Source organism: Sminthopsis crassicaudata, chromosome 4, assembly GCF_048593235.1.
Source record: "Sminthopsis crassicaudata isolate SCR6 chromosome 4, ASM4859323v1, whole genome shotgun sequence".
In the NCBI taxonomy this organism is placed as follows: Eukaryota; Metazoa; Chordata; class Mammalia; order Dasyuromorphia; family Dasyuridae; genus Sminthopsis; species Sminthopsis crassicaudata.
This window is the reverse complement of record NC_133620.1, coordinates 59,998,778-60,021,812: the sequence shown is the minus strand read 5'-3', so window position 1 is coordinate 60,021,812 and position 23,035 is coordinate 59,998,778. Positions and strand designations below refer to the sequence as shown.

At 33.3% G+C, this 23,035-nt stretch overlaps 1 protein-coding gene across 6 annotated transcripts in view; it reads right to left on the bottom strand.

Annotated features, from left to right (window-relative positions):
• DNM3 (dynamin 3) overlaps positions 1–23,035 on the bottom strand; it is a 562,491-nt gene that overhangs the window by 289,281 nt on the left and 250,175 nt on the right. For all 6 annotated transcript variants that reach the window (XM_074308351.1, XM_074308353.1, XM_074308348.1 and 3 more), the window contains one exon: positions 12,214–12,327. In XM_074308351.1, the coding sequence (XP_074164452.1) occupies positions 12,214–12,327 (114 nt within the window). The remainder of the gene's footprint in view (positions 1–12,213; positions 12,328–23,035) is intronic.

Genomic DNA, 23,035 nt, shown 5'->3' with positions numbered 1-23,035 from the left:
CAAGGGACTGGCTGGACGGAGTTGTCATGTGTCTGCCTGTCTACACTTGCTGTGCAGAACATCCTCTCACCTGTACAGCAGGCACAGACAGGCAGTCACATGACAACCCAGCCTGAATGACAACCAGCCAATGAAAGCAGCTCTCTCAAACTATAGCATCTACACCAAGAGCTACAACCAAAAAGAGGGAGCAGAACTGTGGGAAGGGAAGGGGAGGGATTGGTGTTTCAGTCTGTTGGTTCAATACTTAAGTCATTGTATATGAATATTATCATTAATATTATTTCATTTTTATTTAATTTGGTTAGACTATTGAAACCCACCCAAAGTAAAATGAGTGGTGCCTACAAAATATAATAAAACCCATTTCTGAAATTTTCCTGTGCTTTTCTATAGTACTCTTTTCCTCATTGTTATTAATTCACTAACCATGAATTTTTATTTGTACACGGTTTTACAGCACCACTGTAACCAAGACTACAAAAGATGTTTCATCCCAATGCTTGAAAAATGAATGAATGAATGATTCCTTCAATTTCGCCCAATAACTCCATCAATTAACTTCTTTCTTCCATGCAATGATTTTTCCCCAGAAATATCTCAAAATAAATAGAAGGAGACTGGCCAAAAGATGTAGGAAATTTGGGCTAATGTACCATCACCAAGGTTAAAAGAATTTGAAGGGTAGGGGAAAAGAGTAATATATTACAATTTTCAAAATTATTAAAATAATTATTCCTCCCCTTTTGTTCTAAGACCATAGAAGCCTGAAAATAAAATGTCATATTATTTTATCTCATAATAACTAGTTTTTTTACTTCAGCATATTTTCCCATAAAGTATGCACTTTTACTATAATTTGGGAGTGGAGAAACAAAGTTACAACATTCTCTTGGATCAGACAGTTTCTATTTTCAGTAAGAATGACTTTCAGAAAGGATAAGGTTTGGTATAAGTAGAAATGAATTATATATTTTGTCTTAATGTTTAAGAAATTATTTAAACTTCAGGAAAATATTAATTAAAGGTCAAATAATTTGAGCTTCCCTATATATCAAGTCTGAAAACAAAGGAAGGTCATAGACTCTTTCAGGAAGGGTTTTGTCAAACTGCATTTGCATGCATTTTGGTTTTCTAAAAAAAATCTCTTTTCATTTTTTTTTTTGTCACAATAAAAGTTGTGGGGTTTTTTTGGTTTTTGTTTTGCTTTTGCTTTTTGTTTGTGGAGGGAAAAATAAGAAACCTCTCAAGTTTTCCAGTTTCATTAAAATCTTCCTTGGGGATTTAATGTTCAAATCTTTTACTTTTAGTTTTCTTTTCAACTAAAACATAAATTGCATTGACAAAATTCATCATTTGTAAGATGAAGGATTTGGATTAAAAAACTTCTAAACCCTTCCAGTTTCCAAATCTTATGATTATATCATTCTATTTGCAAAAGAAAATGAACCTGAAATATCCTTTTAAAAGTTCAAAACAGACAGATTAAAATATGAAATAGTATTTTGCTTTTAATAACCAATGGGACAAAACTTAAAATTTAACTTCAGAAAATGCATTGTCAACTAAATTAAAATGCTTCTAAATATACTTGGCTATGATGTTTTATCATAAAAGACAGAGATTCCAAGTGAAGCCTAGAGTTGTATATTTGAAATTATGCATATCTTATTTTTTAATGTTTTAATGAACATTTATAGTTCAATGTTCAATTCAAAGTGTTTTATGTAAAGTTTTCAAAACTCCCATATAAAAACAACACATAAGGAATCACTCTGCGAAAAACTGAAATCCAATCTCTTCTGACCTGTTACTTAACAACTCTCAGAACTATACGAAAGCCAAGTCAGAAAGTGAAGAGACCAACTTTAAGGAGGCAGGAAATTCCACAGTTAAGACTAAAATTCTGATTTTATTCTATGTTGCGTTAGTGTGCTACAGTTTCTTGAAAAGTATATATTCAACTACCTCAAGTTCTTGAAAGAAAAGTTCCTCAAGTTTGGTAGATTATGATAAAATAGTAAATAGATCTTGGTTACAGTTTAATTTTAACTACAATTTCTTAGGGTAAATGGAAAAGATTATATTCTAAAGGAAAGTTGAAGAATGTCAATTTCCCTTCTAACTTCAAGATTTTAGAATTCTTTGATAAATGCCCAAGTGATTATTCATCCAAAATGTACTGGCCAATGGGCATCGCTTTCATTTTAAAACTGTGAAGAATCTTCACTCAAAACATATGGTTAGGATTATTAAGTAGAAGACTTACTCTTAAACATCAACATATTTCATATTTGCATTTTTGACATTCTGCATTTACAAAAATGTTTGCAAAAAAGACTTAGTCTTTTATTTTCAAAAGTCATTAAAGGAGGCTGAGACAGACATTTAAAGTTTAATTTTCCAGGAAAATATTTATCCTTCCATCTGAGACTACATTGTGAGTTGCAGATTGAGACAATTAACACAGAAAATGAGATAGGATTTAGGAGGTATTTTCATCTCATTTAACTTAACAAAGTATTTAGAAAATGGAAAACTATTTTAATATAATAGAAATTGGTAAAGAGGTATGTGAACTACATCAGTGCATAGAAATATTTATAGTGAAATGATGTTAAGTGGAGAAAGACATAGATGAATGTGTGCTAATAACAAACTATTAGAATGTATGCATGTGCACCAACAATGACTGAAAGGAAATTTGGAGTAATATAAAATTTTGTGTTTTAATGTTCTGTCAGTGTGACACTGTTGAATTCTTGTTTGGATGGCAATAGTCTGTTCTACAGGAATAGGAACTGACATAATATAATGATAAGTTATCATAGTGTGGATTGCCTGGGAACATCATGTGGAGAGCTAGATCTAACATCTTATTTCCTACCAAAAGAATTACTGTTATCATTGTTACAAATAAGAATAACACTGGGTAAACATCAATGTTATGGAAGCATGTAATCTTTTTTTCATGTTATCCAAACACCTCAAACCACAAAAATTGAGTTCATGACTTTTTTGAGTCCAAGTACAGAAAATATCCTTATTTCAATCTGCTTTTTTGGATTTTCTTTAATAGCTTGAGGTTAGTGTATTTCCACTTGAAATGCTTATGTTTATATTCTTCTAAAACCTTCTGAGTATCCTTTGTCATCAGAGTAGTACTAGAACTTTTCATCTTCTCTGCTGGCCTATCACAAATATTTATTCAAGTTAAAACTAAGGACTGAATAGTCAACAATGATTCACAGACTTCTTTTGAATATTGCATACATAATAAAATCTACTTTCCTAAAGCACTGATATTTTGCAATATTAAATTCATGCTTTATGCTTGCATGAAAAGTTATCAGATTTCTCTCATATTTTACTTTGATATTTTAAAATAAAGATATCCTAAGCCCCAAATCCTTCTTTAATGGCACAAGTCCTATTTCTATTCCCTCTGGCTTTTTCCAAAGCTTCATCCCTGTCCTTCACCTAGCTTCAATAGCCTATCAGAAATGGGTAAGTCTATTATGTTTCAAATATAGAAAATTGCCTAGATCAGTTAATTCTGCAGTGCATTTTTTGCTTTGCTAGTTATATTTTGTTAGCCTTACTTATTTATGTAGCCAGTGCAAGGGAGCGCATTAGATTTAATTATATATAATTATATATAACATAGGAAACTAATGCATGTTTTTTTTTCTTATACTCTTCATGTTTATTCCTAAGAAAACAGAAAAGTTTATAAATCTCAAAAATAATAAAAGGTCCTTAAAATAAATGAACTATGTATGAAAAATTATAAAATTCAAATTCCTTTCAATCCATGTGAAATAATGGAAGTTATGTAGTTTATGTTATTTAAAGGATTGAAAAAACTCAATAACTGTTAGTGTCTTCTCTTCTAAGGCTACCTCCCATTTACTCTGGAAAACAAGGAAATTCAAATAGTCTTTTTCTCACCATATTGTTCTCACCCAACTCTGTTCTCATCTATCTCAACAACTCAGGGAAAGTAATTTGACTTGATGAGTGCTAATACATAGACTTTATGCTGTCAACTGAATGTTGACATAACTTTAATTTAAATAGACAAAATTGACTGTATTTATCTATAAGAGCAATAAATTACTCTCCTTTTAATGAATGTGATAAGAAACTAAGCCAAAAAATCTAGATGTGAAATCTTTATAAGTCGTTTAAAAAGGTCTCTCTCTTTTTTTTTTTTTTTTTTTTTTTTGGACAATTGAAGCTTACTTTCTAGAATCTTAAGAAATACATCAAAATCTAATTCATTCTTCAATAATGGAGGATCCTTGATAGTTCAACTTGAATTAAGATGAAATTTATCTTTAAATTATTTATAAAGAAAAGATTGTATGCTGAATAATAATTATATAAATAACACCAAAAGGGATTAGTTTGATCTTCTTGGCATTTAAAATGTTTACTAAATTAGTATGCTAATTTAATTATAAATGACTATTTTAAAAAATAGGTTCCAGGAAATACTCTTACTTTAAAAGTAATAAGAACACAGCTAGGAGGCACAGTGAAGAGAGTTCCAGGCTTGAAGTTTTGAAAGACTCAACTTTCTGAGTTCAAATTTGGCCTCAGATATCTACAAGCTGTCTGACTTTGGGCAAATCACTTAACCCTATTGGCCTCAGTTTCCTCATCTGCAAAATGAGCTGGAGAAGGAAAAGGCAAATTACTCCAGTATCTCTGTCAAGAAAACTCCCAATGGGGTCAAGAAAAATCAGGCATTACTAAACATAAAGTCACACTCAAAAATACTTTATGGTCCAGACTCCTCTGTCTTTGTCACCCTATGTGACCAATCAGTTGCCAAATACCATTCTTTTTATGTCCATAACATTTCTTCCATGTATCCCCTTTTCTTTGTTCACACATTCTCTACTCCAGTTCAAACTCTCATTGCATTGGTATTGGACTATGCTAACATCTCATTCATTGGTTGTCCTGCCTCAGATTTCTTTCTCATTTCAATCCATGTTTCTAGTGACCTATTATTATCTCTAAGATTCAACATAATTTCTCTACTTGACACTGAATACTCTTCCGAGCCTCACCCCTTATCTTTCCCATTTCCTTCCAGATCACCATCCTCTATGTTTCAGCCATACTGTGATGCTTGGTGTTCGCTTCCAATCTCAATGGCGAGGCACTGACCATCCCATCTGAAATGTACCCTCTTTTAACCTCCACCCCTTAGAGTCCTTGACTTCCTTCCAAATTCAGGTCAGTTGGCCATTTCCTCCAGGCTTCCTTTCCTGGTCCCTCAAGTTGTTAGCATCTTTTCTTCATATGTGTCTTCCCATCTGCTCTGTATATATCTTATACGTTCTCTCCCTGCCATGGAATATAAACTCCTTGAAGGTAAGAACTTATTTTGTATCCCAAGTATTTAATACAGTATCTACCACATAGTTAAACATTTAATAGATGTTTATCTTTTGATTAATTGACCTTTCCTAATTCAGACAAGTCTTCCTTGTCTTACTTTAATTGATTAAATTCAAAATAGTGAGGTTTTTTTTAATAAAAAAAGATAATAATTTTTTAATAAAAAAAGAAAGGGCAGTTTCAAGCCATGGGTAAAAGGCTAAGAACATATTATTAAGATATGTGTTAATTAATAAGCTATAGTTAAAATTAAATATGGCAGATAAGTAGACCTTGATACTTTAACAGAAAAGTTGTTGTTCATCATGCAGTCACAACTCACTTTGTGAAGATGCGGTTTTTCATTTTCTTCCCTAGTAGATTAAGAAGGACAGAGGTTAAATGACTTACCTAGAACTACATGAAGCTGGATTTGAATAGTGTTCTAACCACTGAGGTACCTATCTCCCAATAGAAAGATTAGAAGAATATTTTATATCCATTATTTGTTATCCCAAAACAGTATCACACAAAGTCAAATATAAAGAGAAGTTTAAGAGCTAAAGTAATTACAGATTTCAAAAATTTTCCCTCTTTGGTCTTAACTTCAGTAGCAATTTTTTTTAACAGGTAGCCTTTCCATTCCTTTTGAGTAAATGAGTTTTAATTTTTTTTAGGTTGTAGAAAAATATAGATTATTTTTCATACTATAACATAATCACATTTCCTTAAGGACTTTCTCAAAGCATCATTAGGAACTTTATAGTTATATACTTAAAAACCTCCTTGTCAGTTACAGAAGTAGTGACAAAGAAATGATTTCATTACGGTATAAAACAATAATTTTTAAAGTAGGGCTTGTAGATAAAAAAAATCAACATCTAGGGTCTGAAGGGACTTAAAAGATCATTTAATTAATTTTCCCCCCAGGCAATTGGGGTTAAGTGACTTGCCCAGGGTCACACAGCTGGGAAGTGTTAATTTCTGAGATCAAATTTGAACTCAGGTCCTTCTGACTTCAGGACTGGTACTCTATCCACCACGCCACCTAGCTGCCTCAGCCCAGGTCTTTTAATTACAAATCTAATGCATTTTCAACCTGAAAATGTTTCTCTGAGTAGTCCATAATTGAGAGATTATCTGGCTCAAAATTTAAATTCTAATTAATTATATCTGGCCAGCTAAGGAAGCAAAGAATTAGAAGGTTGTTTAAAAATGTTGATTACTATAAACTTACCATTCATCTTCAGGGCATTATTCATTTACAACATTGTTTTCCCCATTGCTAGTACAAATGGTAGTGGAAAGAAGTATGGAAATGTCACTAAGCATGATGGCATCCTGAGACTGAACTTTTTTCCTCTCTCCATGCTATTCTATGCCAAGAACCATTGGCATAACTTCTAGCTCTTGTTCCTCTCTCAATATGAAATGAAAAGGTACAGAAAAGAAATGTGATCAAGAATGCTTGCCCCAGAAGCAAGCATTATTTCCAAGAACAAAATCACATTTAAAATTTTCAAAATATTTTCCCATGTGTTATCTCATTAAAGTCTCATGATATCTTTGTAAAATAAGGCTAGTTAATAAAAGAGAAAATCACTGTCTCTCGCCTATGATCACACAGCTAGCTAATGATGGGGCCAGAAGAATAGATTTTTCAACTTCTAGTTCAGTGTTCCATACATTGTACTACTAATAACGATAATAAGGTAGTTTTGCTTATCTTTCTGTCCTATTTTTCCTATTCTTTTTCTATATTTATTATTCTAAAGCTGAGAATTGATCATTTAAAAATATAATAGAAATTTATTTTACAATTTGTTGATATCTTTTGGAAACGTTTTGTTTGTGTGTATATATTTGTTATATGAGTTATGTTTGTATGTATACACACACACATGCACACTCAAAATCTCTTCATATGCTGTTGCCTTTTAGCTCCCATTTCTATGCTTCCTGAGAGTTGATCTCCCAACCTTACACACTGCCTACTTTCTTATCCACTCCACTTGGAATTCCTAGGACTCCTTAACTCAGAGTCTGCCTTCAGTAAAGAGTCCACCCTGCATTGTAGGCTCTTCCCCTTCTCAAATTACTTTGCGTTACTGATCTCCGTACATGGCACATCCAATGAGATGTAAACTTCTGGAAGGCACAATGTACTTTTTGTCTCTGTGCTCCAGTGCCTAGTGGATCTATAGTAAGTGTTTAATAAATATTTGCCATTTTTTAAAGTGCGTATTCTCCAGTCTCCTGAAAATTGGTTTTGGAATCCAGGAAACATCTGGAAAAAATAAGGGCTCAATATGAATTCCTGAATAAAAAAACTAGTGACAATTTATGACATAGTTATTGTACTCGTTTTAGGTACTTAAGGAAGAGAACTATTGTGATGTCATTGTATTATAGAAATATTGTTCATATACAATGATAAAGTGTAAATAAATATGTGTCACCAGGAGAAAATACAATTGATCCCCAACTTATAAATACTAAATGCAATTTTCTATAAAAACAATGTTAAGTAGGCTTCTAGGACAACTTCACAATGGTCTCTTTAACCCATAATATACATTACTAATATTTAGTACATTACTAATAGTTTTACAGGATCTAACCATCATACCATTGCTGTTTCTAAGAAAAAGTACATTCAAAATCTTGCAGAAACTTGCATGTGTAGGTCTAATAAAAATTAACAGTAAGTAAATTAACACAAACCTTTGTGCTTGTGGAACTGATTAAAATCCATCTAAGCATTTTCAGTGCTTTGCTTTGGGTTAAGCTACATAAACTAATAAATAAGATTTTTGACAAAATTTGAGTTTGTCAAATGCTATGTCAGTATTAAATTTTTTGCACTCCATCTAGCAATCTTTCTAGATTTCCAATCCCAGTTATGAAGAAAAACTTTGTAACTCCTCCTGCCTAAATGATAGGAGGAAGCTATCTCTTCTGTTCAGATGGGAAGTATAGGAACATTCTCCCACCTAGAACCCCAAATGAGAAAGGTAGAACTGCTTGAAACCCTCCCATCTTAAACTGACAGCATAAATAGAGAAATCCCTATCTCATGAAGATAGGTAGATCCAAAGGCAATGGGCAGTAGCTGTTGTAGAGCCCCGTAGGTCACTACTTCAAGTGGGAGTTGAGATTGTTCATGTACCAGCCCTATTATGTAGTTGAGTCCATCATAAGTTGGGTACCTGTGGAATGGAAGATGCTTGTGGTATTGTCAGTACAATGCCTGCATTGTGTGTATTATGGTACCATTTCAGTTTATTATTGTTTAATAATAACAACAATTGTTAACACATACAGCATTATAAAGTTTTCGATGTATTTTGCTCACTACTTTAAGATTTACAAAGCATTTTTCTTACAATAATCCTGTTAAAGATGGTGGGGCTATTTGACTTAGACAATGATACAGTTATTAAGTGGAACAGTCAGGATTCAAAACCAAGTCATCCAATTCCAAATGTAGAATTCTTTCCACTACACATTCCCACCCTATCATGTGTGACCCTAGAATCTTCTGGCAGTTTATTATTGTTACTTCAACTGCTGGGTCATAACTACAGAATGTGACAATATGTCTCAACCAATAACAAAAGAACTATAATTTGGCAACCAGAAATATAAAGAAATTTAACTTGAGATAAGTTTGTTAAAATGTATGTTTATATAAATACATATATGTAAACTGAAAAATTGGAGAAAATGTAATGTAATAAGGATGAAGGAAGATTGAATAGAAAAAACAATTTTTTTTTCAAAAATTTCTTTACTTAAAATATTTAAGACAATGGATGTATTCAAGTATTCAAGAAAATATTCAAGACAATGTTTTAACCCCAACTGATACTCACTGTCATTTTGATAGAAATATGCAGAAAAATTTAATTTTTCAAGTATTAAAAAATAGGAAATCTCCAAATAACTGTTATAAGCAAATAGCAGATCAAAGAGTTTCAGCTGTTTCTCTTTCAAGCCTGGGTGTTTGGTAATCATGGCAGTCCGCTTTATGTTTACATTCTCCTTGCTTAGTGGGGAATCATCGAAGAGTAACAATAAGAATAGAAGGAAGGAATGATTGAGAAATTGAGGTGAAGCCAATACAAAACTATGAAATCTAGTCAGTCTTGAAATATGTATTTTCTTCAAAACTGTTGAAATAATATACATGTAAGAAATTTAGCATGGTCACTTCCCCACGCAGGCCAATGATGAGAGCCTGGAGAATTGGGATTTGTAGTACAAACATTTCTTATTCTATCTGCTAAAACATTCCCAAAGGAATCATAACATATCCATTAAAAAGACCCAAGAGGCCATTCAGTCCAACTGCTTCCTGAACAAGGGTCCCTTAGCAGCATCCCTGGCAAGACTTCATGAAGTCTTTGCTCGAAGACCTAAAGTGAGAAAAACTAGGAAAAAGCTCCTGAGGCTGCTCATGAAAATAGCTCTGATCAGGTTGTTCCTTCCCACTCAGCATTAATCTGTCTCTCTACAACTTTCAATTGTTGCTCATTCTGGTGTCTGGTGCCAAAAAGAACAAATTTAACTACTCATCCTTGTAATGGCTTTTCAAATGCTTGAAAATGTCTATCACTTCCTGCTGAGTCTCCTTTTCTCCTTGTACATCATATTCTGGAGACTTAATAGTTTTCCTATAACTGCTCTCTACTTCATCAATGTGTCTTGTAAAGTATGGTACTCTCAAGTAAATATAGTATCTCAGATGTGATGTGACTAGGAGACAGTGTATTGGTCCTATCACCTCCCAAGTCACTGTGTTTTGCATGATGAAGCAACAGATTTCATTAGCTTTTTTGGCAAACATACCACACTGGACTTCTACTGAGCTTTCAATCCATCAGTATCCATTTGGTCTTTTTCATATCATTTACTATGTGGTATCACACCTTTCCTATTTGGTAATGATGAAATTACTTTTTTAACCTCCATAAGACATTGCATTTATTTCTATGAGATTATGTTCAACATTCTAGCCTTTTATTATTCAGTAATTGAGCTTGCTAGCCCTTACAACTTTACATTCTGGGCACATTTCATAAGCATGCTATTTATACCTTCATCCAAATCTTTGCTGATAATATTAAGTGCAACAAACAGGGGCAGATCCACTGACTTCATCTTTCCAAGATGACAATTAGTCATTAATGATTTCTTTTGGTCATTCAATTTGTTCTGAAATAATCTAACAACATTTGATTTAGTCTATATATTTATTTCCAATACTCTTGAAATAGAGATGATAAATTCAAAGTGCACAATGAGATCTATTTTTGGACATACTAAAATGTTTGGATTTATTTTTGCTTGACTATTCATATTTATTAGTAAAACTGGGATTTTCTTTAGTATTTTAGAAGAAGGTGAAATTTGGGAAATGGAGAATCGCTACATATAGGATAAAAAAAGAAGAAAGAAAAGAGGGTCATTTCAGCATGTATTTTTAATGAAAAAAAATTAAAGGAAGGTTAGATGGAAACAGACAAGCAGGACAGCTGTGAAAGTAAAATTTTGAATTTATTATTTAACTTAAAAAACCCAGCTTGAATCATAATTTTATTTTGATATTTGACTTTGTACATAGGAATGTTCTTTTTGTTGTTGTTGTTTTCATCAAATTCAGAATAAATATAACACTTAAAATATATTCTAGGGTTGTATCCAAAATCTAAGTCAAGCTCACTGGCCTCAAATTTGCAGACTAGTTTCTTCCTTTTTTCCCTTAAGGAATAGGGCAATATTTGTTTTGCGGGAAACCTATAGTTCCTCTTCTATTCACCACAATTTTTCACAAATCACTGATAGCACCTCACTCATATCATTTCTAAATTTCATCATCATGAAATATAATTTGATAGACAAATGACTCTTTATATTTACTAAAAGTATCAATAAAGTTTTGTCATCTTTTCTTATCTCAAATTTCAACTATCTACTACAAACTTTTGTTCTATCTTTTCTAATCCCAATACTTTCCTCCCTTGGCAGAGAAACTGGATACAAAATAAAAAGACGAGTTTTGTTTTTCTTTGTCATATATTATCATCTACCTAAAGCAGCAGTACCATCCTTTGATTGTTTATCTCTTTCCCCCAATAGAGGGAAAAACCAAAGTTTTTATTGTTTTTTTAGCATTTATTGATAGCTTACGTTCATTCTAAGTTTTACTTCTCTTGACACTATACCCACAAGTCAATACTACAGTTAAGTATTCCTTTTCTATTTCTGCCCTTGTTTCCACATTCTAAGAATATCTTAAAATTTTAAGTTAGATTAGTTACTTCTGTATCTACACCTGGCATTTTTGATATCTCATCCTTTTCCTTTCTACTGACCTTTGTCAAATATCAGTGTTGGGAGCTATTAATTCCTTCATTGACAGATTTCCTTGGCAAAAATTTTACACTATAGAATTCCATCTAAACTTTCTCTACCTCCTTGAAATCTATTTTCCCAGAATGTAAGGTTCATACAATATTCAGATTTTCTCTCATCAACTATATATCCTAAATTGAATTAATCATTGCCAACAACTACATAATGTCTATTTCAATAATAGATAATTTCAATAATAAGTTCCTCTGTGTGTTCCTTAGAGTCAGGTCCAGAAACTCAAGACATACTTTAATAAGGAAAAGTTGTGAAAGGAACATGCATCTTCTCATAAAAATTCAAATTAACACATAAATCTGTATGTAAGAGACAACGGTTTCTAGAATATGTTCACAGCAATACGACAAATGGATAAAGGTGATCTGTAAAAACCAATTTCCTTACCTCATCATCTTTATACCAGGACAAGCTTTCTGCAGTAAGGACAAACCAATATTCCTTGGACCCTCCTTTCATGATCCCAATATTGTTGATTGTTAGCCATCCTTTCCGAATAACCTACAAAAAGTGAGAATCAACAGATACATTTAATTTAATATTACATGGTAGCATGATGGATTCCATTATTAACCTCATTTTAAAAAATATATAAAGCATATAGTATAACAAGAACAAACAAATGTTTTAAAGTCAGTATGCTTTTTCTCAAAATCCTATTAGGTTATCAAGATAATATCTCTTTTAAAAGTCTAGCTGACTATATAACCAACAGCTTGTTGAGGATTAAAAGAAAACTAAAAATGATGGAGTCAGGTAGATCAAATTTATTCATTATGATGAATCCTACTATTATTTGTGCTATTATTAGTGCAATTAAAATGTATTTATTTACTTAAGGTTTGATAGACAGTTTTTATTATCCAGGTCCTTATTCTCCCTATTCCTCCATCTGGTCTGTATATTATTTATTGCCTGCTTTGGCATCTACATCACAGGTGGAACCAAGGGCAGTAAGATGAAATTCAAATGCATTGATTTGCAAACAATAATAACTTTTGTAGGTTTAGTAAGGAAAGAGTTTAATATTACTGGCTAAACTTTATTTTTTTTTCTTTTTGACTTTATTTGATTTTATTCATATTATCCCTTGACTTTTAAGGGATTGTATAACTAAACATCAAAGAATCTGAAAAAAGTCAGTTTGTAGTTGAAATTTAAAAAAAAATTAGTTACTTAAGATTATAAATATAAAAGAAATAATTGTAAATGACAGTTAAAAGCAAATTTAACTTTTTTTCCTCTTCACAGCTAGTATGGAATATAAATCTGACAGTCATAGGATTCAGTTATCTTTATATCCACATCAGTCATTATCATGTCACAATATGCAAAAAATGAGTGCAATAGCATAATGTGGTTGATCGAACCCTTAGCAAATTTTCACATTAATTTTAAGTAATTTTTGTATATCATTTGTAATCTGAATTGTCAAATTTTCTAAAATACATAAATACTTTAAGATAGTAAATCAAAGAGGATCAATGAAAAATTTGTAGCTTCTAAGGATTTAAATTCATAATATATGTTTCCATTAGTTTTTCTCTGGCAAGATTGTGTAGTAAAGTTTTTCTAAAGTGTTCTGGGCCCTTCCTTCTTGCCATCCTCTGCCACTTCCCAGGGTTCTTCCACCATTGGAAAATCGATGACCAGAGCCTTCCTATTATTGACTTCTGCTTACCCAGAGCTCCTTGTAAGTGTAATGTCTCTAGATACTCCTACACACTCCAAAACTATCCCTTGTTTTTTTTCTTGCTGTAAAACTCCCATACTTTCAAATAAACATCTCAATCTTTATACATCAATTAGAAAACAAGCTATGAGCTAGGATCTGTGCTAGCAGGGATACAAGCCTTTGAGAATCTGATAGTCTATTGGGAGAAACAAGAGGTGGTATGGTTGTATGGGATCAGAAAACCAGAGTCCAAATTTTGCCTGCTTGACTTTGGGCGTAGTATTCAACATCCATAGACTTTTCTTCATATCCATAAAAGGAAGAGATGAGTCTATATGGCCTTTGACTCTCTTCCAACTCTAAATCTATAAACTTATGTAAATATAATAGTATATGTACATATATTGTAATGTGGAGGAGAGGCACTAGCTGTTGGGGAAGGAAGGCAGGCAAGGATTCTAAGAGGCACCAGATAAAAAGGAGTCCATTCCAGGAATGAGGAAAAACAATTTTAGGAGGAATGTATCGGATTAACCTGGCATGAAAGTGTAAATAATTTTGTTACCCATTCTCTAATGATATTTATGTTTTATTTAAACAAATTTAAGAGGGCTATTTACAAACCCAAATGAATTAATCTCCAATTAAAAAAAGTTTATCACATATATTTATCACTTCTAACTCCACCGCGTCTATCATATCTAGATATCCCCTTCTCCTCACTTATACTGCAACCACTTTAGTTCTGGTCTTTGTTATCTGGTCTATTATTATTAGAAAATCTTAATATTGTACTAGCCTTCTAATTAGTTCCTCTGCTTTGACTCTTCTCATTCATGGCCATTCTTTACACAACTCTCGAGAGTGATTTTTCTAAAGTATCATTGTGACCATGTCACTACCCCCATATCCCAAACCCCAACCTCCACATACAGATAAGCATTCACTAAACTTTAATGGCTCCTTATGGCTATAGAATTAAACTAACAGTCCTTTGTTTTCCATTTAAGGCTCTTCACAACCTTCACTTTCCTATCTTTTTATTCTTGTATACTTCCATCCCTTCTATGCATCCTTGATTTATCTATACTGACCTTCTTGCTATTACTCATCCAGAGCACTCCATCTCTCCTCTCCATGACTTTGAACTGTCTGGCCTCCATGATTGGAATGTTCTCCCTCCTCACTTTGACTCCAAGAATAACTGGCTTAATTCAAGACTCAATGAAAATGCCACTTTCTACAGGTAATCTTGCCTGATCTTCATACCTTCTACTGGAAGTTTGCTTCTGACACATATATGTCACACATACACACACACACACACATACACACACACACAATGGGTGTCCCTTAAAGTTGCTGTTTTATCTTTTTTTTCAGTTCCCAAAGATTATCAAAGGGCCTGGCATGTAATATGGGCTTAGTAAATACTTGTTGTTTAGCTGGGTCTTATTAGTGACTCTCAAATTATGATCTGTAAGTATTTGTCAACAAAGTTTTGTTTTACTCAGGTAAGTCACCAAAAAACTAGTTGTTGGTGATGCTATCTACAATTTCCATTGAAGAGGAAATAAATGGTTTAAAAAAAAAGGAAAGTAAAGAGTCATTATAATTAAGAGGAAGAAAAAACTCATGGAAGAATATGTCTAAGGAAAGAGAAATAAGATTGACCCTCAAATGAGGACACTGTATGAGTGAAAATATCAGCTCACTTGAAATTATTACATTAAAACCTAATCTTTCACTCTTTTCCAACCATGTAACAAATAGAACTTGGATTAGAAAGCATAAAATGGCAGGAATAGGATGAAGTGGATGAAGAGACTTTCCTGAATGATTTAAAATTTCTTCAGCTCTAATACTACATCTTTCCTAGAATGCTTAAGTAAGTAGAAGTTGGGAATTCTAAATATGAAATTATCATACTGGAAGAGAGAATGAAAGGAGTACAGGACCAAACAGACCTTTCCTTATTCATAAACTGTTTCTTGAAAGGATCATTATCTATCAACAAAACAAGTACATCTAGGCTTTCTTCACCAATAAAATTTGTCAATACAAAGAATTTTGTTAGTATGTGGGAATTGGGGAAACCTTATCAGGGTCTCCTCAGAGGAAATCAAATGGAACACCTCTCTGTTCATTTGTCTGCTCACCACAGAGTGCTTACCAATAGTTTGTAATAACTTCAGATAAGTCAAGTTGACAAGTATTAAGTTTCTACTATGCGCCAGACACTATACAAAGCATCAAGGACACAAATAGCAAAAAAATAAAAAATAAAAAAACTCTACTCTCTTGGAGCTCACAGCCTAATATGGGAAATTCTATATAAACATGTACTGTTTATTGGCAGTGGCAGGTTCAAATCTCAGATCCTAAGTAAAATTTTTACCAAGGAGTAATTCTCCTTGAAAGAAAGACAGAAGGCAGCCTGTTGTTAGAAGGCCAAGCCACCTCTTCATGAATTGCTACCATTTTTTCTGGAATCCTAGAGGATTCAGCCCAAAGCCCTTGCCTCAAAGCACCATAAAGATCCATTCCCACCAAGCAATTGGTCCTATTTCCAAGCTGTTCCATCTGCTATTGTCCAAGGAGCAACTTCTGCAGAGAAGTAGCAAACTTATCCTACAACTGAGCAGAAAATCTTAGAGCCTTGATGCTAGTAGCATCCTCCTCCATCCCTCCAACTCACTAGGCCAACTTTTACCTTGGCTCTTTGCCATAGTCCATCAGTCAAAGCTGAGGTTCCCACCAAGATTTGGCAAATGCCTTTGACAGGCAAATCATTCAATGTCAGAGATAAGGGGCTAAGGGTTTTTCCATTTGCCATAGAACTGAATCTTCCCCGTTCAAATGCAAGCTCTTGGTTTCTCTTTATATTCTCAGTGTTTTAGCTTAATATATGCTTTATTATTTAGTCCAAGGCCATTCTTCCAATTCTCCATTGCTGTAATTGCTCTTTTTCATTCATACCTTAAAATTCCCACTTTAGACTAGAAAAGTTCTAAATCTCCCATAACTGTTAAGTCAGTAGCTACATCTGTCTTCATCAGTCCTCAATGATTGTGAAAGACCTACTGTTTGCCCAGCATTAGAAATATCAAAGCCCAAAACTTCAAAAAGTTTTTGAACCTTAATGGTCACTAGGTGGTATGTACATGGACCTGAGTATAAATATGGCCTCTGACAAAATTGACATTATCTGTGTGACTCTGAGTAAGTCACATAACTCTGGCTTGCAAAACAAAAAAAAAAGTCTTTGAGCCTGACATTTGGCTTGTGTCTGATCCAACTTTTCCATTATTGTTATATGCATAGAGTTTTGCCATAGCTATCAATATATATTTTGAAGGATTGCTTTATATTTTGAAAACAAGCATTATTCCCTTGAAGTCAAAAGGGATTCTTCACATGGAAGAGATTCTATATGATACTAAACAGAAAGTAATTTAGACTCACCACCTATTTCTTACAATCCTCCCACACACATACACACAAACAGATTCATATTTATGAGCACATAAAGGAGAAAAGCCCTTCATGATAATCAAAGTCTAAAATTAATTAAGATGTTTCACTGAAATAATTAAGAAAGAAGCTTTTAAAATTAATAATATTTGATCATGGCAGAGTTGGTATATTTCAAATTTATGAACAAATATTCTCATGTAAATATTGATGCATATGAAAGAAAATTACTTGTTAAGCATTTTTCTATGTGCTAAATACTGTCAAAGCTGTATAGACAAAAAAAGTGAGATGATTGCCACTGTCATGAAGATCACAGTATAATGAAGGAAACAACAAACAAAAAAAGTTCAGTTAAGGACATATGGAATGGCCCAAAAGTCTGAAGCGTGCATTGACTGGACATTTGACAAGGCCCATGAGTCCTTAGGTATATTGATGCATCCATAGATCTGATAATAATGATAATAACTTTTTTTTTGGAGCCTGGCAGATACAGAAGAAAGCCAAATGGTAAGACCTGAAGGCTCTTAAGATGAAGTGGTGGGACATGTGGTAGGTCTAATGGAATTCACAAGAAGGAAAAGAATTAGTAATTATCCTATCCAAGAAATGTGAGCAATAAAGCAAGTCAGATAAATAGGGAAACAGAAATAAAGAGATCTCTTTCTCCTCTTTTCTCTTTCCCATGTTTTCTTTATCTTCTCCCTTCTTTCTTCCTCCCTTCTCTCTCTTCTTAATTCTCTGAAATCTGGTTACTAATTCATCTTTTTTTTTCCTGAGGCAATTGGGGTTGAGTGACTTGCTCAGGGTCACACAGCTAGGAAGTGTCAAGTGTCTGAGATCACATTTGAGCTCAGGTCCTCCTGAATTCAGGGTGCTACCTAGCTTCCCCTCTAATTTCATCTTTTAATTAAACAATTCTCTCCAATGGTCTATCTCTTTTTTAAAAAAATTCCCCACTAATCTCTTAATTGGTAAAAATAATGGCCTTTTTTCAATTTTTATCTTTCTTGATTTCTCTGCAATTTTTCAAATTGTCAATCATGGTCTTCTCCTTGACACTTTCTTCTCCCAAAAGTTTTGTAACTTTTGATCACAACATCTTCATCTTTTCTTGCTGGATCTTCATATAGTTTGTGCCCACTAACTGTGGATACCTACCAAAATTCCATCCTTGGTCCTCTTCTCTTTTCAAGTTGAAGAATTTACTATCAGTGTGGTAGTTGAACTGGATGCCATGTTCATCCTCACTGAAGGTATTTGAGATGATGACCAAAAATTATGCTAAAAAGCATGAGAGCAAGCACATAATCTCAAGCAAGCACACGACTTCATTTCATTCCATTGGTCACTGGGAAAGCACAAGAACACCATCCATTATCCAGAATCCAGGCAAGTATACCCGCTTGAAACTAATGTCCAACTTTGATGAACTCTGGGCAACAAAATTTTGACAAAATTTTCCATAAGCCCTCAAAATTGACAGTATCAAAGGCTTGGTCAGATCTATAAATGTTGTGAACAGACCACTGCTCTGCTCCTGGCATTTTTCTTAGAGTTGTTAGGTATAAATTCCATATCCACCATTCCTTGATTCTTTCTGAAGCCACCCTACTTCTCAAGTAGGTAATCATCTTCCAGGTATAGGATCTGTCTACTAGGGGTGACTGTGATAAGAACTTTGCCAGCAATGACTAAGAGAGAGACCTCCCTTGTAATTGTCACAGGAGAATCAATTTCCTTTAGAAAGATGGACAACGGAGATGTCCTTGAACTCCTAGGGGATAACTTTCTCTTACCATATAATTCAGAAAATAAGTCAGCTTTTATATGAGCAATGCTCCTCCCACCAGCTGGAATAGAAACAACACCAAGTTCTTTGCCATAGGAAAAGAGCCTAATGGCATTCAAAACCTCCTCTTCAGCTGGAATTTCAGCTAGGAAGGGATTGACTCCAACCAGAGTAAATGGTCAATGGTTGTTTCAGCATTGATTAATGATGGTCTATTAAGAACACAATGGAAGTGTCCTTATCACTTATCAGTGCAGCCTCATCAGCACTGAGTAGTTGTGATGCACCACATGCCTTTGGCCCATAAGTAATCTTAAGGACATCATAAACGCACTTTTCTATGTGCTAAATACTGTCAAAGTGTTGTTACTATTGATAACATAAAGTTGAATTTCATCTGCTTTCTAGCTGAGCCAAGAATCCTACATCTCTCTAAACTTTGCTTATATTTTGCTTTGATGCAATTAAATGCTGTCTTCTTAGAGATGGATGAACTAATATGTTGGTATACTCTGTGGAGTTCTTGTTTTTCACTTAGCAGTTTCTGAATTTCTTCAACATTTTCACTAAGCCACTCATGATGTTTACAAATGTTCTGACATATATCAGCAAATGCAGTGTTGTATACCAGATCTAAAAACTACCCACTTCTTTTCTGTTCTACTGTTTCCAAAGGAGTGTTGATTCAACTTTCTCTCCAAGTTAGGAACAAACTGTTCCAAGGCAGAGAAGTGTCCTAATCTATTGCTATTAATTCTTTGGGTAGTCTTTTTGAGTTAGGGATGCTGCTTTTGTTGAATGCAGATATGCAACGTGAAGAGGATGTCTGTGATGAGTCCAGCACTCTGAACTACACATTGCCTTCATCATTTTCACATCCTGTCATTCTCTTCTCTTTAACATGTGCTACAAGAGTGCATCCATGAAATTTTACTACAGTCAGGGTAACAGAAGGCAATGTTGATGATGAGACCAGGAGATGCACAAGTCTTCATTTGTAAATGACAATTGCTATCATTCTTTCCAGTTCTGTTTTTCCAATAATTTCCTACCTGCTCAGATCTCTTTCAAGAAGAGCTGTTCATCTTTCAGGTATACTGGATTTTGTGTTGTCTGTAAATATGCAGACATTTCATGTACATCATCTCACATAAAGAGGTAAGCAATGTAATCCTTAAGCTATCTATGGAGCTGCTAAATCACACTGCTGCTTACAGTAAAACAATGACCCTATAGTCTGAGTCACATATGTGCAAGGTTGGAACTACAGCTCCTCATGTATCTGCACCTGTGACTTCATCACTTGCTTGTTACCATAGGAGATGATAAATAGAAATATTAAAATAGTGGTGATGTCTTTTGATTTATGTGTAACTTGGATTTAAATGATGCAGAATTGCACAAAGTTGGTAGCCTCATTCTCTCTTCAAGAGCCATTATACTCCAATGGCAGGGCAGGGTCAAGATGATGGGTGATGACTCGAGATACATTTGATGTCTTTGGTATCTTCAATGTCTAACCAAGCTCTCAGAACTTCACAGTGCTCACTTCACAGCCATTGGAACAAGTTGTTCTCACCTGCCCGTTCTACCAGAGAAGTCTTCACATACTTAGGGTAGACACCTTTACCCCCAAATCACCAAAAGGCTTGAGACCCCTCAGTGACCCTTAATTTGGTTTAGCCCATCTGCCGAAATAGTTTGCCAGGGTATGGTCACTATGCATGTTGCAGCTTTTTGTAACCATGGATGAGAGGTGGTCAGATGGACACCAAAGTTGGAAAGAAAACCTGGGAAGAGCTCAGCAGAGGTACTAGCCTTTTCTGAACACACTTCACATTCTAATTTATATGAATAAATATTTTAAAAAAACAAAATAAGACAAGATAATATAATCTATTATTTACTTTGATATTTTAAAAAGAGGGAAACAATTAACTAAGCATCAAAAATTTAAAAGGAAAAATCACAACAAATGAATAAGCAATAAAGAACACAATTAGTTATTATTTTGCCTAACCATTTGCTAATAAAACTGACAAATGAAATGGATAAATATTTATAAAACAAAATATTAAAATTAACAGAATAAACATCACAGAGAATTCAAACAACTTAATCTTTGAAAAAAGAATATGAATAAACAAAAAGTGAACCCCTAAGATTGAAAAAAAAACACCTAACTGGGACCAGACAGATTTTTAACTGAATTATTTTAAACATATAAAGAAGAATTAATTTCAATATTATACAAAAATATAAACTTTTATTTCACAAATAGAAAAATACACTATATCAAGTATTTTTTATAAAAAACATAGTCTGGATAACTATAGACTAATATTCCTAGTAAGTGATATAAATGTTTAAAATGTTATATTAGCAGAGAGGTGACAGTCGGAAATCATGAAGGTCCTATGACCAAGTTGGACTTATAACAGAAATTTATGTCTGATTCAATATTCATAAAACTATGCCTATAAGTAACCATATTAATAATAAGGACAAAAATGGCGGATGACTATGTCCATATCCTGCTTCCTCTTCCAGGAATAAAGTCTCTCTTGGAGAAAAGGATGGGGAAGAAGAGACTACAGATATCTGTTCTGCCTCCCTTTGAACCACACAGTTACACCCCATATCATATATGGGAGACAGCCTTCAAAACATATGCAGCCTTGCTACACAAACACACATATATAATTTAATTATATATAAATATGCACATATATATTTCTGCCTTTTGAATTCTTTACCTGTATATCTGGAACAATGGAGTGTTAGTCCTCAGGAATCATGAATGGCAATTAAACTGATAAGAGTCCCCAGTTCTGAAGATGTTTTTCTTTACAATATTACTGTCATTTTATCAACTGTTCTAGTTCCGTAATTTTTCCCAGGTTTCTCTTAAACCATCTCTATCATTTCTTACAGCACAATAATATTACATCATATTTATCTACCATAACTTATTCAGTCATTTTTCAATTTAATAGGTATCCCTCTGATTCATGTTCTTGGCCATATCAAAAAAAAAAAACTGAAAATAATTTTGCACAACCTTGGAGTTTACTTTTTTTTAAAGATCTATACCTTTTTTAAAGCGCCTAATCATTAAATCCCTCTTCTCCATTTTCCCATTTCTATTTTGTGTTCTTGCTTTCTTTGACTATTTCAGATGAGAGTAGGGATCAAGTATCAATCACACCTCCAACTATCACCTCTATGTTTGTATGGATGTCTACTTACACACCCTGATTATGTCGGATAATTTTCCCTTATCTTATTTTCTTCATCTTAGCGTATTCCTCTTCTCGTCTCTTTCCATTCTCTTAAAATTAAGATATATAATTACCAGGGCTTTTGTCAAATTAGATTTCCTATCTGACCCATAAGGATGACAGGGTTCAGTAGGGAAATATGCATAATCTATTCATATTAAAATATAAGTGCTTTATCCTTGTGTTATGTAGTAGTAGTATCTTTTATCATTATTCATGTTTACTTTTTTATGATTTTCTTAATTACTATGTTTGAACTTCAGAGTTTATAAATACAGCTCTAGTATTGTCACCAAGAATGCTTAGAAGTCTTCCAGTTGGTTAAATGTTTTTTTTTTTCCATTCAGCAATATATTCTGATTTATCAGATTATTTTTTTTATATAAGAGCCTATCTTTTGCCTTCCAATATCTATCATTCCAAGCTTTTGCTCCTTGATAGTAGTAGCTGCTAAATTTTGTGTATTCCTGATTAGCAGAATTATTATTTCTTTCTGGCTGCTTGCAGTATGTTTTCTTAGATATGAGAATTCTGGATGGCTAAACAGCCCTGTAAGTTTTTGTTTTGAGAAAGTGACTAGTAGATTCATTCTATTTCCACTTTTTTCTCTGGTTCTAAGAGGTCTGAGAATCTCTCCATTAAGATTTCCTAAAATATTATATTTAAGCTCCTATTTTGATAATGGTAGCCAGATAGTTCATTTCAAAAGAAGGTAAGGATGTGATTAATATTATAAGAATAAGAGTATTCCCAAATTAATAAAAAGGCAAAGGGTATAATTAGTCAGTTTTTAGAAGGAAATTCAAACTATTAATAGTCATTTGAAATAAATACTCCAAATCACTGTTAATAAACTCATTAAAGCCACAGTGAGCTAAAATCCAACATTCTACAAGAAGCTTTTCCCCGTGTCCCTTGATGTTACTGCCTTCCTTCTGAAAATTATTTCTAACTTATTCTGTATGTGTCTTGTTTGTACATAGT